This window comes from Bolinopsis microptera, chromosome 13, assembly GCF_026151205.1.
Source record: "Bolinopsis microptera isolate Bmic1 chromosome 13, MBARI_Bmic_1.0, whole genome shotgun sequence".
In the NCBI taxonomy this organism is placed as follows: domain Eukaryota; kingdom Metazoa; phylum Ctenophora; class Tentaculata; order Lobata; family Bolinopsidae; genus Bolinopsis; species Bolinopsis microptera.
Window position 1 is genome coordinate 10,612,701 of NC_087084.1, and position 14,962 is coordinate 10,627,662.

General features: G+C 37.6%; 1 protein-coding gene across 1 annotated transcript in view; it reads left to right on the forward strand.

Moving 5' to 3' along the window:
* Positions 1 to 14,962, forward strand: part of LOC134824883 (uncharacterized) — a 63,197-nt gene that overhangs the window by 22,554 nt on the left and 25,681 nt on the right. Inside the window, exon 2 of the mRNA XM_063836864.1 lies at positions 10,377 to 10,421. Within this exon, the coding sequence (XP_063692934.1) occupies positions 10,383 to 10,421 (39 nt within the window). The 5' untranslated portion in view covers positions 10,377 to 10,382. The remainder of the gene's footprint in view (positions 1 to 10,376; positions 10,422 to 14,962) is intronic.

Below are 14,962 nucleotides of genomic sequence, written 5' to 3' on the forward strand. Positions count from 1 at the left end.
ACGAAACGTTGAGATTACTATTTTCATAGCTGCGATAAACAATTGGTAAAGTAAATCAATGCGAATAAAACATAACTAGCAATAACGTGAAATACCTATACAAATTTACAAAAATCTATACAATTAATAAATGACAAGCAATGAAATATCTCAAAATTTACAAAAATCTATACAATTAATAATACAACTAGTAATAACATAAAATAAAAACCACAAATCATAATCGAACAAAATGTAGGTGTAAAGAAATAGGTTATTAAAATATTCTTCATCCTAACAAAGTATGAACGTACAATGAACTATGTATTACAAAAGTTAGCCATAATTACTTCTTTATCAAAACAAATAACCAAAACTGCAGCGTAGACATTCAACGCACTAATAACTAGATAGACTACATAAATAAAAGTAACTTACCTTCAGAACGAAAAATTTAGTCTACCATATATTTAGTCAAACTTTTGACTAAAATTGTTGTAAATCAAATTTTATGAGACTAAATGTTTCGGAGACTAATTTTAAAGGAGACCAAAATTTTAGTAGAGTATTATATATGACATGAATATTATTGAGCTTACATTGTTTATAATCAATATAATGACATCACCGTTCCTACTGCTGAACTACTTTGTTGAGAGGAAAGACTATTGTGAAACTACGAAGCACAAAACTGTACCAAAGTCCTATTGTACTTAAAGGGTTAGAGCTCCTCTTGGATACTACATTTTTAATCGATCCATCCCAACATGTTCTGTTGAAACGGTTGAAGGATCATATCGACATAAACTACGTCGTACCGACAGAAATGGTAAACTTTTTAAAAGGGTGAAAAAGTAACCGAACAGCGTACTGAAGAACTTAGTGATACAGAGTCACTGACTCTGTATCTGATGTTATTAAAATTCCTGAGTAATGCGTTGCAGCTTAATCTGTGATGCTCAGACGGGTGCTCATTGCCGAATTGATAGATAGCATTTTATTTTACAAATTATTTGTTTTATTTCTTTATCGCAACAAATAATTTAATCAATATGCCTAACGTTAAACTATAAAATAGACAGTTTTTGGGAGTTCCAAATAATTTCTGATTATTCTGATTTTTTTACGACAACAAATTGTTCAAATACTAGACAAAAATTAGAATCAAAATCTATATATACGCAAATACTCGATCTGCTATTCAATAAACTTAAAACATCAACTGAACAGCAAGTACGTGATTGTGATCGTGTGATGGAATGACATGTACAGTGATAACAGATGATAAGGTAAAAGATACTGCAATACATGTGAGATGGTGTATACACACTGTGAGTGAAATTATAGTGAGTGGTTACTGATTGTGAGCGAGATGTGAAAAAACACTAAAACTTACTACTACTAGAAAACTGAAACTGTATGCAATAAAAAGGGAATGAAACTATAAAGTATGACTTTATATGCGAAATCGAAAAAAAATGGAAAAATCAAATAAATATGGAATGGAAAATGGTCTCGAAAAGTCGAAAAATATGACTAAAACTGCTGTAGACTAAAAATTTGCGAAATTTGTGACTTCTATTATGGTAACCAAATTTATTGTGAACCATATTTATTGGCCCAAGGTACTGTGAGTTGAGACTCTCATTTCGTTTCCATTAATCTATCATTTTTCCCAATAATCCGAAATAATTTATAGTATTCTGAGAATTATTATTAATAAGTTCAAAGTTAATAAGTTCAAAGTAAAGAGGGGATTATCACTTGACAGATAATATAAATTTCAATAATTAATTATATTACGTTACTTTCTGTAACCACAAAGGTGGGTACAGGATCGAAACTCTTTGTTCTCTCCTCTGATTATTATAACATAATATTTGGTATTACTTAAAGTCATTTTGGAATTTATTCGTAAGTTGGGATGAGCACTAGATAATTATTATCAATTATCATATTACATTACGTTGTTTTCTGCAACCACGATGGTTGGTACAGGATCGAAACTTAATCTCTGCAAATTATTATAATATTCTTTAAATCTTTTCCATCCTGTAGTACAGAGAGGAGACGTACTTTTGGTAATCAATGTTGCTTTGACTAGAATCAGGATCACCGAACAATGTAGTCCTTGGGGCGTGTCCGTAAGTTCGGTCTTACCTACTACTGCATACACCATGCAGACTAGCGGAGAAAGTACGATCTTGGATAATTTGAAGTTACTAACATCTGACAAATTTGATAAAGGAGAAAAACTCCGCATCCTTAAGAACAAAGACTCAGAGAAGCACTCATTTTCAGTTAAACGCGTTTGGTACCTAGCCGGCTCTCACTCATTTGCCTAAGGGCTTGTCAACAAGTGTTGGAGAGTCGGACCTGCTCCAAGGACTGCATTGTTCCTAATTCTAGTCAAAGCATCATTTATTACCCGAAGTACGTGTCCTGTCTGTACTACAGGATGGAAAAGATTTAAAGAATGTTATAGTAATTTGCAGAGATAGAGTTTCGATTCCTGTACCAACCATCGTGGTTGCAGAAAACAACGTAATGTAATATATACAGGTTGGGCCAAAAGTCAGTGTGCAAACGTTGGCCTTAATAGCTCAGTCACTGAGTGCCCAATTGAAATACTTCCTTCTGGTATGACTTAGTACCACCACTGGTTCGAGGAATTTGTCAACTCGAAAAATATTCGCGTTCATTTTTTTCAAATGGAGGTTCATTTTCACATTTTTTTGATAGTTTGGATAATCGGATCAAGCTAAATGTTATTGAATTGTGTTTGGCCATTCGAATTACGTTTGCCCTGAAAGAATGAGAGTTCTAGCTTCTCAGATGACCGAGATATGAAGCATAACAAGCTTGTTCATTACGTGTGATCAGGTGATTGGTTTACCTAATCACGTGATAAGGTGACCCCGTTAACTACCCCGTTAAACAATATGGGAATTGTTAAGGGTGCCCAATTAAGGTGTCGTGTCACGGTGTCACATAATCACCCAGTCAATTTGTTAACGAGATACACAAAATGCTTGTTAACTTCGTCATTTCTAATCCGTTTTGCCTCATTTTTTCAGATCATATGCAACATTTGATAATCTACCGTCTCTAAAAAAATTAGGCGTTCAGGATTTTCAGAGAAAACAATATAGGTGTTTTAATATTGAATGGGCGTGGTCTAAAATATTCGAATTTTCAAATTTTGACGACGGAATCCTCGAACCAGTAAGTACAGTATGCCATCTGCAAAGCAACAGCTCTCAAATATAAAACTCAGCGGAGGTATAAGACCCAACGTTTGCACACTGACTTTTGGCCCACCCTGTACATATTTTTACTTTGGGCTGGGCCTGGAAGAAGATAACATCGCAGCAGTGGCTTTCTAAATGCTACGGACGTCCGTATTTTAACATTACACTTTCAGTTTCAGTAGTTTACCAGATTTCACGATTACATTAACATTTTATTTTTTAAGACAGTTAACCTCATATTTCAAGAACAGAGGCAAGTATAAAAATTCTGTACAATAGAATTGTGGGTGACAGCCCAAGGAACACCTGTGCCAAGTTTCAGGTCTTGGGTGTGGCCAGTCTTTTCCAAAAGTTACCTAGTAATATGGTTACTTAGTTACTTGGTTACTTAGTTACCTGGTTACTTAGTTACCTGGTTACTTAGTTACCTGGTTACTTAGTTAACTGGTTACTTGGTTACTTAGTCACCTGGTTACTTAGTTACATGGTTACTTAGTGACATGGTTACTTAGTGACAGGTAGTTACTTAATGACCTGGTTACTTAGTGACCTGGTTACTTAGTGACCTAGTTACTTAGTGACCTGGTTACCTAGTTACCTGGTTACTTAGTTACCTGGTTACTTAGTTAACTGGTTACTTAGTTACCTGGTTAATTAGTTAACTGGTTACTTAGTTACATGCGGCTCTTCGAAGAGCTACCATTCTTTGAAACACCGAGGACCACGTCCTAAATGAATGTCCCAGCTACCGCTCCCTCCGGTCCAACCTTTCAGACATAACAACCTTAAAAGCCTTATAATGTTCAAATACTGGGAATACTTTTGTAATTTATTCGTAAGTAGGGATTAGCACTAGATAATTATTATCAATTATTATATTATATTACGTTGTTTTCTGCAACCACGATGGTTGGTACAGGATCGAAACTCTATCTCTGCAAATTATTATAACATTCTTTAAATATTTTCCATCCTGTAGTTCAGAGAGGAGACGTTCTTCTGGTAATCAATGTTGCTTTGACTAGAATCAGGATCACCGAACAATGCAATGTAGTCCTTGGGGCGCGTCCGTAAGTTCGGTCTTACCTACTACTGCATACACCATGCAGACTAGCGATCTTGGATAATTTGAAGTTACTAACATCTGACAAATTTGATAAAGTAGCAAAACTCCGCATCCTTAAGAACAACGACCCAGACAAGCACTCATTTTCAGTTAAACGCGTTTGGTACCTAGCCGGCTCTCACTCATTTGCCTTATGGCTTGTCAACAAGTGTTGGAGAGTTGGACCTGCTCCAAGGACTGCATTGTTCCTAATTCTAGTCAAAGCATCATTTATTACCCGAAGTACGTGTCCTCTCTGTACTACAGGATGGAAAAGATTTAAAGAATGTTATAGTAATTTGCAGAGATAGAGTTTCGATTCCTGTACCAACCATCGTGGTTGCAGAAAACAACGTAATGTAATATATACATATTTTTACTTTCGGCTGGGCCTGGAAGAAGATAACATCGCAGCAGTGGCTTTCTAAATGCTACGGACGTCCGTACTTTCACATTCCACTTTAAACAGTTTGCCAGATTTCGTGATTACATAAGATTATTAAAATAATAATAATAGTTAATATAGGTAATAGTACTATTTTTGCAGTATGCACTGAAAGGGTATCCTAGGAAGTTTCTTGAACTTTTAACAGGTACCCCTCCTCATTTAACCCTCAATTAAGTTTCCTATCATTCGGCTGAGTCGACCGAGGAGATCGCATAGATCCAATGGATCCTTAGCTACTCCCTAGAATATATAACATATTACTTACATGTAGTAACCATATGCTAGATTCCACACTCGTTTTTATAAATAATATTAATGTAATCCCAATGTAATCCTATGATAAATTTGTTCTGTTGATACAGTTGAAACTGTTAACTTAAAGTTCTTAAGTTTCATAATATAGCTTAGGGTACACTAGCTGACTGCTGACTAATCTGCACCACAACTACAGAGTGCTTACTTTTGTGGAGGACTTCTACAGAATAACCAGCTTAAGTAAAGGGTTCTGTAGAAGTCTGCTTATAGTTATGTAAGCATCCCCTATGTTTGGGTGTTAACATGACCTGACAGATTGTCAGGGAGTACTTGGGTTAGGTAAGTGGTACTAAGTTTAGTTACCTGGTTACTTAGTAACGTAGTTAGTTACCACAGTCGCTTTTGCTGCTCCTGAGACACCGACGTCATGCGGTTTTACGAAGAGCTACCATTTTTTGAAACACCGAGGACCACGTCCTAAATGAATGTCCCAGCTACCACTCCCTCCGGTCCAACCTCTGACAACCTTAAAAGCCTCATTATGCTCAAAGAATATGGGGCCATCGCATGAACTCATTCCATGCAACAGAATTTGGAAAGTACCTCACAGAATCCTCACACCTTCGAAATCCTCCTAAAAAGAAGTCCTAGTCATCACTTCCCGTTTCCTACTCATCTTCATTAACGCGTCTATATGACTTGTTTCCTTTTTCTTGGCATTCCTAGAACACATTGCACAGCCTCCATTCTTTTTTACTCATATTTAAATTATTATATTCGATTTTGTTTCTCTTTCGTGAGATTGTAACGCAGTTAATTTAGGTTGTATATCTTTTACGGTTTTTGCGGAAAGTCGTGTTAAATTTGATGCCATGGTGTCAGTAAAGTGGTACGGATATATATTATATATATCGTCTTTCTTTATATAATATATTATAGTATAAGTAAGATATAGTATATAGTAAGATAGCTGGTACAGAACCTTCTTCTTTTGATTGGTCGGCGTCGACAGTAAGCCTTCCTAGTTCCTTACGGTGGCTTTCACAACGCGTCCCCATTTCCTCAACTTCTGCTGCTGGAGAGAGAGCCTCCCAAATTATATACCATAAATACATAGATATCGACACTAGAATGACAGGGGGCAGCCTGTTCTATCGAGTACCCGGGAGAACATCTAGGCATGGGTGGTGTTTTTCCGTGAACGAGCATTATGACAGTTTCCCTAACGGGAAACGTCGCTCACCAGGCTTTATCCTCTGGAGGGGCGGGATCACTAGCCCATGCCAAGTGACCCAAACCTACTGACACCTACAACCAGAGGAACCCCAATAGACGTAAGTCACTAATGACGGACGTAGCCTCCCAATAGGGAGGTAAAGTGGGTGCCCCATCATTAAAAAAAAGAAAAGATATCGACAACAGACTCCGAGAGTCTCGAAGTTTTGTTACCACGGCCCCTGGTGCACCCGCCGGGTTAACGACGAGGAGACAGGGAATTCCAGGGACGGTCAACTCCTGTTAATCTGCAAGTTGTCCTAGGTGTGTTAGTGGTTAAAAGGATCTTCGAAAAGATCCTCCTACTGGTACACTGTACTTGTAGGAGGATCTTTTCGAAGTAATATTTCTAAAGCTAAACACTTGCACAAATGACTGGATAGTTTGCGAATAAAGGTGCAAATGTTTCTGTACCAGGTACAGAAACATTTGCACGTTTAGTCGCAAACTATCCAGTCATTAATGCAAGTGTTTAGCTTTAGAAATATTACGTTATTAGATAAATTAATATCGTGTCGTGGGTCTCTTGGCATGGAGACGAACAATACATTTTTCTATTCTATTTTATTTCATTTCTATTATAATTGATTATTTCTATGCCCCTCAGGCCGTCTTAATATTACAACCAATGTTTCACCAAAATATCTGTATGCTAATGTTCTGCCATATTTTCAAATTACCAATTGTTTGTACGGATTATCCTTATCAGAAGATGGGGTTTCCGCAGATGTGACTGTATTTCAGGGACAAAAGGATTTCGCGGCATGTACGAAATCGCGAAATTTCCCATTCTCCGCGACAAATTTTATGTATAGTTTAATGTATAGCCTGTTAAATTTCGCGGTACCGCGATTTTTGGCCAAAATAATCGCGAAATCCTTTTGTCCCTGCTGTATTTAAGTACTTTTCTAAGAAATTCAAACCATGTGTTTATAAACTGGATTATTTACAATTATCTTTTATTTTTTATTTACACAACAGTTGCATGCTAATTTTGTTGTATGGTTCATTTTCATTAGAAGATTATTCTCATAAATTAAAACTATAATTTGTGATTTTTAGGCACTTACCGGGAAACGTTGTCAAGTCTCAAAAGTCGACAAAACACATTAGAAAACTTAGCGGGTACAGTTTAATGTAAATATACAGGGGAGGGGAATTTTTAGAGGCCACGCCCAATTAACATTGAATCGCTTATACGCGTGTTTGTGGACATGTTCCATTCTATCATTTTTACTTATACTCAGCAGTGTTTAAACTAGTCATCCCAGAAAATAACATGAATACTAAGTTAAGAAAGGTATCTTATGCTTGAAAATATATCGTCAATACTAATATTGACTTTAATATATAATGGAAATGCAAATGTACATATTATATACTTAATCAAACTCCGTTACATGTGCCACCCTGGCCTTGTTTACTTAGTTGTTTTTTTACTTAGTTGTCTTCTTTATATAAGTTTGTTCGTATGTCGCCTGGATAAATCATGCTCTAGAGCTAGTTGTGGCCATCAGATCTACTGTTACAACTCTTTGTGGTGGTTCATGGGACTTATATGGACAACATATTCATGCACAGAAATGCTTTTGGAAAATTAGTTACCAGAAAATATTCATGATGCCCTAACAAGAGTAACTGGAATTTTCGTTTAACTTCTAGCTTATAACATAAGTTAACCAGGTGCCACCAGTCCATACCCTGGCTCGGTAATATGAAGACTTGTTTTAATTCCAAATGAAAATCTCGAATAAGTTAAATACTTAATAACTAGTCATCTTATATATAAAATATGTCAAGTTTGAATGCTAAATATATTATGTTATGTTTGTTGACGAATTTATATTAACCTGTAGCTTGACTGGATTGATTAAAGGTTACGTTTTTTTCATAGTATTATCAGGATATGTTGCAATATCCTATAACTTCACATAATGTAGACGAATAAAAACGGTGTATCGACAAATTGATCATGAAATGACTTTCATTTGTTTATTTATTTGTTGTTATTTTATATCCGTCAAAGTAAAACGACCACGTTGCATTTTGCGATACTATCGGGCTTTTTATCGGGCTTTTTGTCGGACCTTTTCACAAAATTTTGTATGTGACCTTATATCACCTCATTATTTTCCGTTTTCGCAAAATTCTGTTCGTGCCCTTGTATCGCCTCAGTATTTTCCGTTTTCGCAAAATTCTGTTCGTGCCCTTGTATCACCTCAGAATTCGTGACACCAGTATTTTCGGGTGGTGTCTCCAGTCGTTTTCATGACACTGGCACGCTACAGAATTAGTTTTCCATCTCCCCTTTTAATGTTTACTGGTCATCTGGTGTTTCGGTGTCCCTAATTTCGTTTACACTTGGTCACTTGTCAAGGCAAATTATAGAGGTCTCACGGCGAATTTTCTTTATAAATATAATAAATCGATGTACTACTTCGTGTAACAATTTGAAAGTCGATTGATAAAATAAGGGCAGTCATTCTCTTTGTTGCAGTAACACAAGTCTTTGAGATCTGTTTGTTTGATTGGGCAGTTCACCAGAAAATGTAACGCCTTAAAATGTATTTACAGTAATCATAGAAAAATATAAAAGCGTACAAAAATCATAATCATGACGTACGTAAATCGTGAATGGGGAGCACTCCTAGCGACTCCATAACGCTTTGAAATAAGGTTCCTTATCAAAATTCAAATTAAAATGAGATAGGATTTAAAACAGAGTTGAAAAATACGTATTTTACGAATTTTATAAAATATCAAAAATACGTTAAATACGGCGTATTTTATTTTCATTGAATAAAATACGTAAAAAGTGTTATTGTACCATTGATAGCTCCAATATAGTAATAAGTACTATTGCTTTATATAAATTTACGATTTTATCAAAACTCGCGTAGCTCTGTCGTTTTTCACCTCGCATATGACTTCAGAGTACTGGGCACGTGCTATACCAAAGCATTAAAGCGTTGAAGTTAAGGAGAAATGTGTCTAAAAAAAATGCAAACGAATGACATAACTTTAGTCTTTGAATGAAATTTCAAGAAAAACGTATTTTAACGTATTTTTGACGTATTTTATTTCTAAGCAAAAATACGCAAAATACGGCGTATTTAAAAAATTATCTCACGTATTTTTCAACTCTGATTTAAAAGAATTTATATAATAGGATTTAAAATATTAATATGGGATTTAAACTATTATAAAATATTATTATATATAACATAAGATTTGGGTCATAGATCAGACAAGGCTGGTCGGTCGGAGGTCGGTCGGAGGTCGGTTGGGCGCCGGTCGGCGGTAGGTGAACGCCGGTCGGAGGTCGGTCGGAGGTTGGTCGGAGGTTGGTCGGAGGTTGGTCGGAGGTCGATCGGGCGCCGGTCGGGCGCCGGTCGAGCGCCGGTCGGAGGTCGATCGGAGGTCGGTCGGAGGTCGGTCGGAGGTCGGTCGGAGGTTGCAAAGGGGAGGCCTGCCTTCCGAGATCACATTACCAGGGGGAGCCTCGAGTCCAAAATTATTTCATAGAATGGTCGCCCGACCTACCTCCGACCGACCTCCAACCGACCTCCGACCGGCGCCCGACCAACCTCCGACCAACCTCCGACCGACCTCCGACCGGCGTTCACCTACCGCCGACCGGCGCCCGACCGACCTCCGACCGACCTCCGACCGACCAGCCTTGTCTGATCTATGACCAAGATTTGTCCAACATTAGCCAAATTAAAATGGGTATCATAAAAACGTTTGGAGTTCCCGCCAATGTGGCTGAACTTTTATGAGAAATTCTAAGAAATTCAAACCGTTTATTTGTTAACGGATAGCTCGCCGTTATTCTTGCCAAAAACAGTATTTTTGTAATCCTCTGAGATTTATCTATTTCTAACGTCAGCAAACCTCAATATTTTGTTGTGTTACATCACTATTTTGATATGACGCGTGACTATCGACTAAGTAGCAAGTGATGCCTATATGAGGCAATATCTAACTTCACTATGCCCATATAAGGCAATATTTAACCTCAATATGCCCAAATAAGGCAATAACTAATCTCAATATTTTCTAGGGACACATGACGGGGACTGTGACCGCTTCAGCTCGAACATGTAAAGTAAGTAAAGGTTTAAATATTCTATTTCGTTAGTTAACATTGGTTATACTGTTAATTAAGTATCGAAATCTTCTTAGATAAAATAAGTAAAATTGAATTTTTTTGCTGAATAAGCACACAATTTATTGTTCTGTAAAGTTGGTAAAGTTTTGCACTGTTTTAAGTTGCATGTTCAGCTGAGCATTTTCTCGGAAAATTCGCAAATTAGGTACGTGACAAATATGTGAGATAAGATAAATATTACTTAAATTTGTTGTTGAATTTTATTGATATTCTCGGTAATAAATTCCGCCTAATTTTATCCATGATAAAAAACCCTCATGACAGTAGATTACGTTTGTGCCGAATCAGCCGAAATATTTCTGCAGAAATCTGAAAAATCTGAAAAATTTCAAAACAGACAATTTCAACTTTCTACGACAAATACTTGACAGTTAAACTCGACCCGATCGAAAATCTGTATGTTTTGTATAAATCCTTAAAAGACAAACAAATCGTTTCCATCTTGCCTACTTCAGGAACTACTTCATTTCAGTACTTCATTTCAGCCGAATTTAAAGAAAAAATACATCGCCATTGTTGACCTAAATGCGCTTGCATTTTTCTTCAATAGCTCAAAAAATAAAAAAATCAGATAAAACCACCCAATTTCGAAGTCCGCTCAGAATATGAAACCCACGACTCTCCTTACTACTTCACAGTGGCCTAATGTTGCCTGTAACATTGCCCCCCCCCCCCCCCGCTGAAAAAGTGCCCCCCGGTCCCTCTTCTTTTGGTGCCCCTCCCTAAAATTGAACAAATTAGATGATTTTAGAGGATACACCGGTCAAATCTCTAAAAAAGTGTGTTTCTAGAGCAAAACGTGCAGTTTTGTTAGTACCGTAGTTAAGCTTTTTGATATTTTCCCACATTCAAACGACGATTTGGCGCCCCCTAAGATGGCGCCCCCCCCCCCCCCGTTACGCCACTGATACCTCATCAAATTATTCAGTTATACACTTATAATATAATTCAAAGGGAAACAAGGCCTTATTGTCTAAATTCATCTTGCTGGAAGCTCGTCACGCCTGGAGTGACCTTTTACGGTGTACACACTAAAATAACTTATAATATAACTTAATCACCTGATCGGCATTCATTATTATTGTTGTCAATACTTTCATTATGTTTTTTCCTTTCTATTCGCTTGTTTGCTTCAGCAAATTTTCCGATCACTAAATTTTTCACATGATAAATCAAACGTCACTGATCGAGAAACGTGAGTCACCGCACCTTATGCTTGGAACATACACTAAGATGACGTCATATAAGTTAGATTTGGCCAATAACTCCAAAATTAGGCATTTGTGGTATTTTTGCCCCATAAGTTGTACGTTAATGTGGCTATTGCAGTCAATTTGAGCATATTCAAAAGTATCTAAGATGTGCAGAAGCTGAGGTAACTTTATTAAATAAAAAATTTGAATTATATAATACACATTGGTGCGTGGCCAAAGGGGCGATTGTCCCAGTCTGAATTTTTCGGCTCAGTTTATTTTCGTTCTGAAGATCTTGGAGAGACCCCAAATATTCGTTCAGCCCTGTACAATAAAACACAGGTCAATGTGCAATGTGCATAAATGACCACACTATAGATATGACGGATACATCGTGCCAATGTCTACATTGTCAGCTACATTGTCAAACTGAACCGCTACTATAATCTCATCTCAATAATAATCTCAAAATGTCTGTCTGTCTGTCTGTCTGTCTGTCTGTCTGTCTGTCTGTCTGTCTGTCTGTCTGTCTGTCTGTCTGTCTGTCTGTCTGTCTGTCTGTCTGTCTGTCTGTCTGTCTGTCTGTCTGTCTGTCTGTCTGTCTGTCTGTCTGTCTGTCTGTCTGTCTGTCTGTCTGTCTGTCTGTCTGTCTGTCTGTCTGTCTGTCTGTCTGTCTGTCTGTCTGTCTGTCTGTCTGTCTGTCTGTCTGTCTGTCTGTCTGTCTGTCTGTCTGTCTGTCTGTCTGTCTGTCTGTCTGTCTGTCTGTCTGTCTGTCTGTCTGTCTGTCTGTCTGTCTGTCTGTCTGTCTGTCTGTCTGTCTGTCTGTCTGTCTGTCTGTCTGTCTGTCTGTCTGTCTGTCTGTCTGTCTGTCTGTCTGTCTGTCTGTCTGTCTGTCTGTCTGTCTGTCTGTCTGTCTGTGTCTGTGTCTGTCTGTCTGTCTGTCTGTCTGTCTGTCTGTCTGTCTGTCTGTCTGTCTGTCTGTCTGTCTGTCTGTCTGTCTGTCTGTCTGTCTGTCTGTCTGTCTGTCTGTCTGTCTGTCTGTCTGTCTGTCTGTCTGTCTGTCTGTCTGTCTGTCTGTCTGTCTGTCTGTCTGTCTGTCTGTCTGTCTGTCTGTCTGTCTGTCTGACTGTCTGTCTGTCTGTCTGTCTGTCTGTCTGTCTGTTTATGTCTGTCTGTCTGTCTATGTCTGTCTGTCTGTCTGTGCGCGTGTAATTTCCGAGCGAATTAATCCAGAAAACGTTAAGAGTTATGGGACTGGTGTTTTTGGCATAATTTCGATAAAACTCTGACGAAGCCAATTTAAAAAAAATCGGCCGGTGGTAAGTGGATTTATTGATGGTTGTACCGCAAATGTGACATAAAATGGCTCACTTTTTCTCCCTCTTCGCTCTCTCTCCCATTACTGCATATGCAGCATTGGTACATGAATCACAATTAGGTTATTTGGCAGTGTATCAGCCGCAAGATTCACTGTCATGTAATACTATAAGCTTACTAGGAGGGGGCACTCATTGCGGTCTGTTTGGATTATAGAGAGAGTTCATACTTTCATACGACAATATAATTTGCGTGTTTCCGAATATAATAGGTGGGTTTATACTTTTGCAATTCAACTGCGATAGTGAAGACCCGGCCGTAGGCACGGGTTACACTAGTATTATTATATTACTATGATAATATTATGTTCTCATGACAGCCGAAATGGGCCGCTATTATATTCTCTCATGTTTTGACTTATTGACTCTGTTCTTACTGGACAGCATTGCAATCCAGTGACAGTTGTCTCAATATTCATTACTCATCTGTCATTATTCATCTGACATACATTGTTTTAACTATTAATTGTCAAGTACATATAATTAATTAAGTACATATAATTAATCAACGTAATACTCACTGGAATGTACTTTCCGTCTGAAAAAGTTTCCGTCATTATAAAAGATAAAAGAATACACGCTTGGCTAAACTGGATAATAAAACCATTGAGACCTGACAACAATACTGGTCACGTGATGACGATACTGATAATTCCACAGAGCACTCACTTTTCACAGAGACAAGCTTCATAATTATAATATGTATACATGATTATAATATATAAAGAAACTGTTATATATTTATATAGTTTCTCTAAAATTATAACTAAGGGTTCTTCTTCCTGTCATTTGCCACTGTTGTAATATCCAGCATTCTCTGAAGTGACAGTCAGCAGCAATGTCACGTGACGTCACGTGACGGCTGACTAGGTCACGTGACAACCCATATTACAGTTGATCCTCTCATTTGTCAGAGAGACATCTTATCAAATAAAGCGACATGTTCGGGACCTTATTAATTGTTCACGTGTGCAGTGTGGTAATCTTGATAATGAGAATGTAATAAATTTTAGAAGCCTTCCTCTAAATAACGTTTAGAGGCCTATCTCTCTAATATAAAGGGAGTTTTAGAGGCCTCTCCCTCATTTAGAGGGAGATTTAGAGGTCTCTCTATCTAAATGTTCCTCTAAATCTCCCTCACAATCGTTAACGCTCACTCTTAAATTAGACATTTCTTTTCTTGAGAATTTGTTCGCTTATGCTATGGAGTTCTACAGAAAGTTCTGAAGAAAGCATTAACAGTATAATCAAATCCTTTGCTTGAACAGACGTAGCCGCACTCAACCAATCAGCGCCCTCATGATGTGCCACGTGACTGTAGCCTAGCTCACGTGACACCACAACTGAGAGCACGTGACCTGGATTGTGATATTATGCTGGGGCTCTGGTGGACTGGTGGTGTCTCTGCTGTCTCACTATCCTTCAGTTGCGGGCGATATTTGGTAGCTCAGCCTTGTTACTCGCCCAGTTACCAACCATTATAGTTTATTAGGTTTATTAGTATTACTTATTAGCATTCAGATTGTGATTAGTTACAGTATAACCCCTGATTAACCGCGCCCTGATATACCGATTAAAAAATCGGGGCTGATTTACCGCGCGCATTCCCTTTCCCCAAATAGGGCTTAACATATATATATAATGCACACAAACAATAACCTCGATAATTAGATTTATTAGTGAATTGTTACCAATCATTACGATATTAGGTTTACTAGTAATTAGTTACCAATGCAACTGTATAGTTGGCTATCAGGTTATTAGTGATCACTTATTGATTACTAACTATTAGCTTGTTAGGTTTACTCGCCTAGTTACCAGCTATTATGTTATTATGTTTTTAAGCGATCAGTTACCAATCATTAGGTGATTCGTTACCGGTTCAACGTTCACTGCTAATGCCTAATAC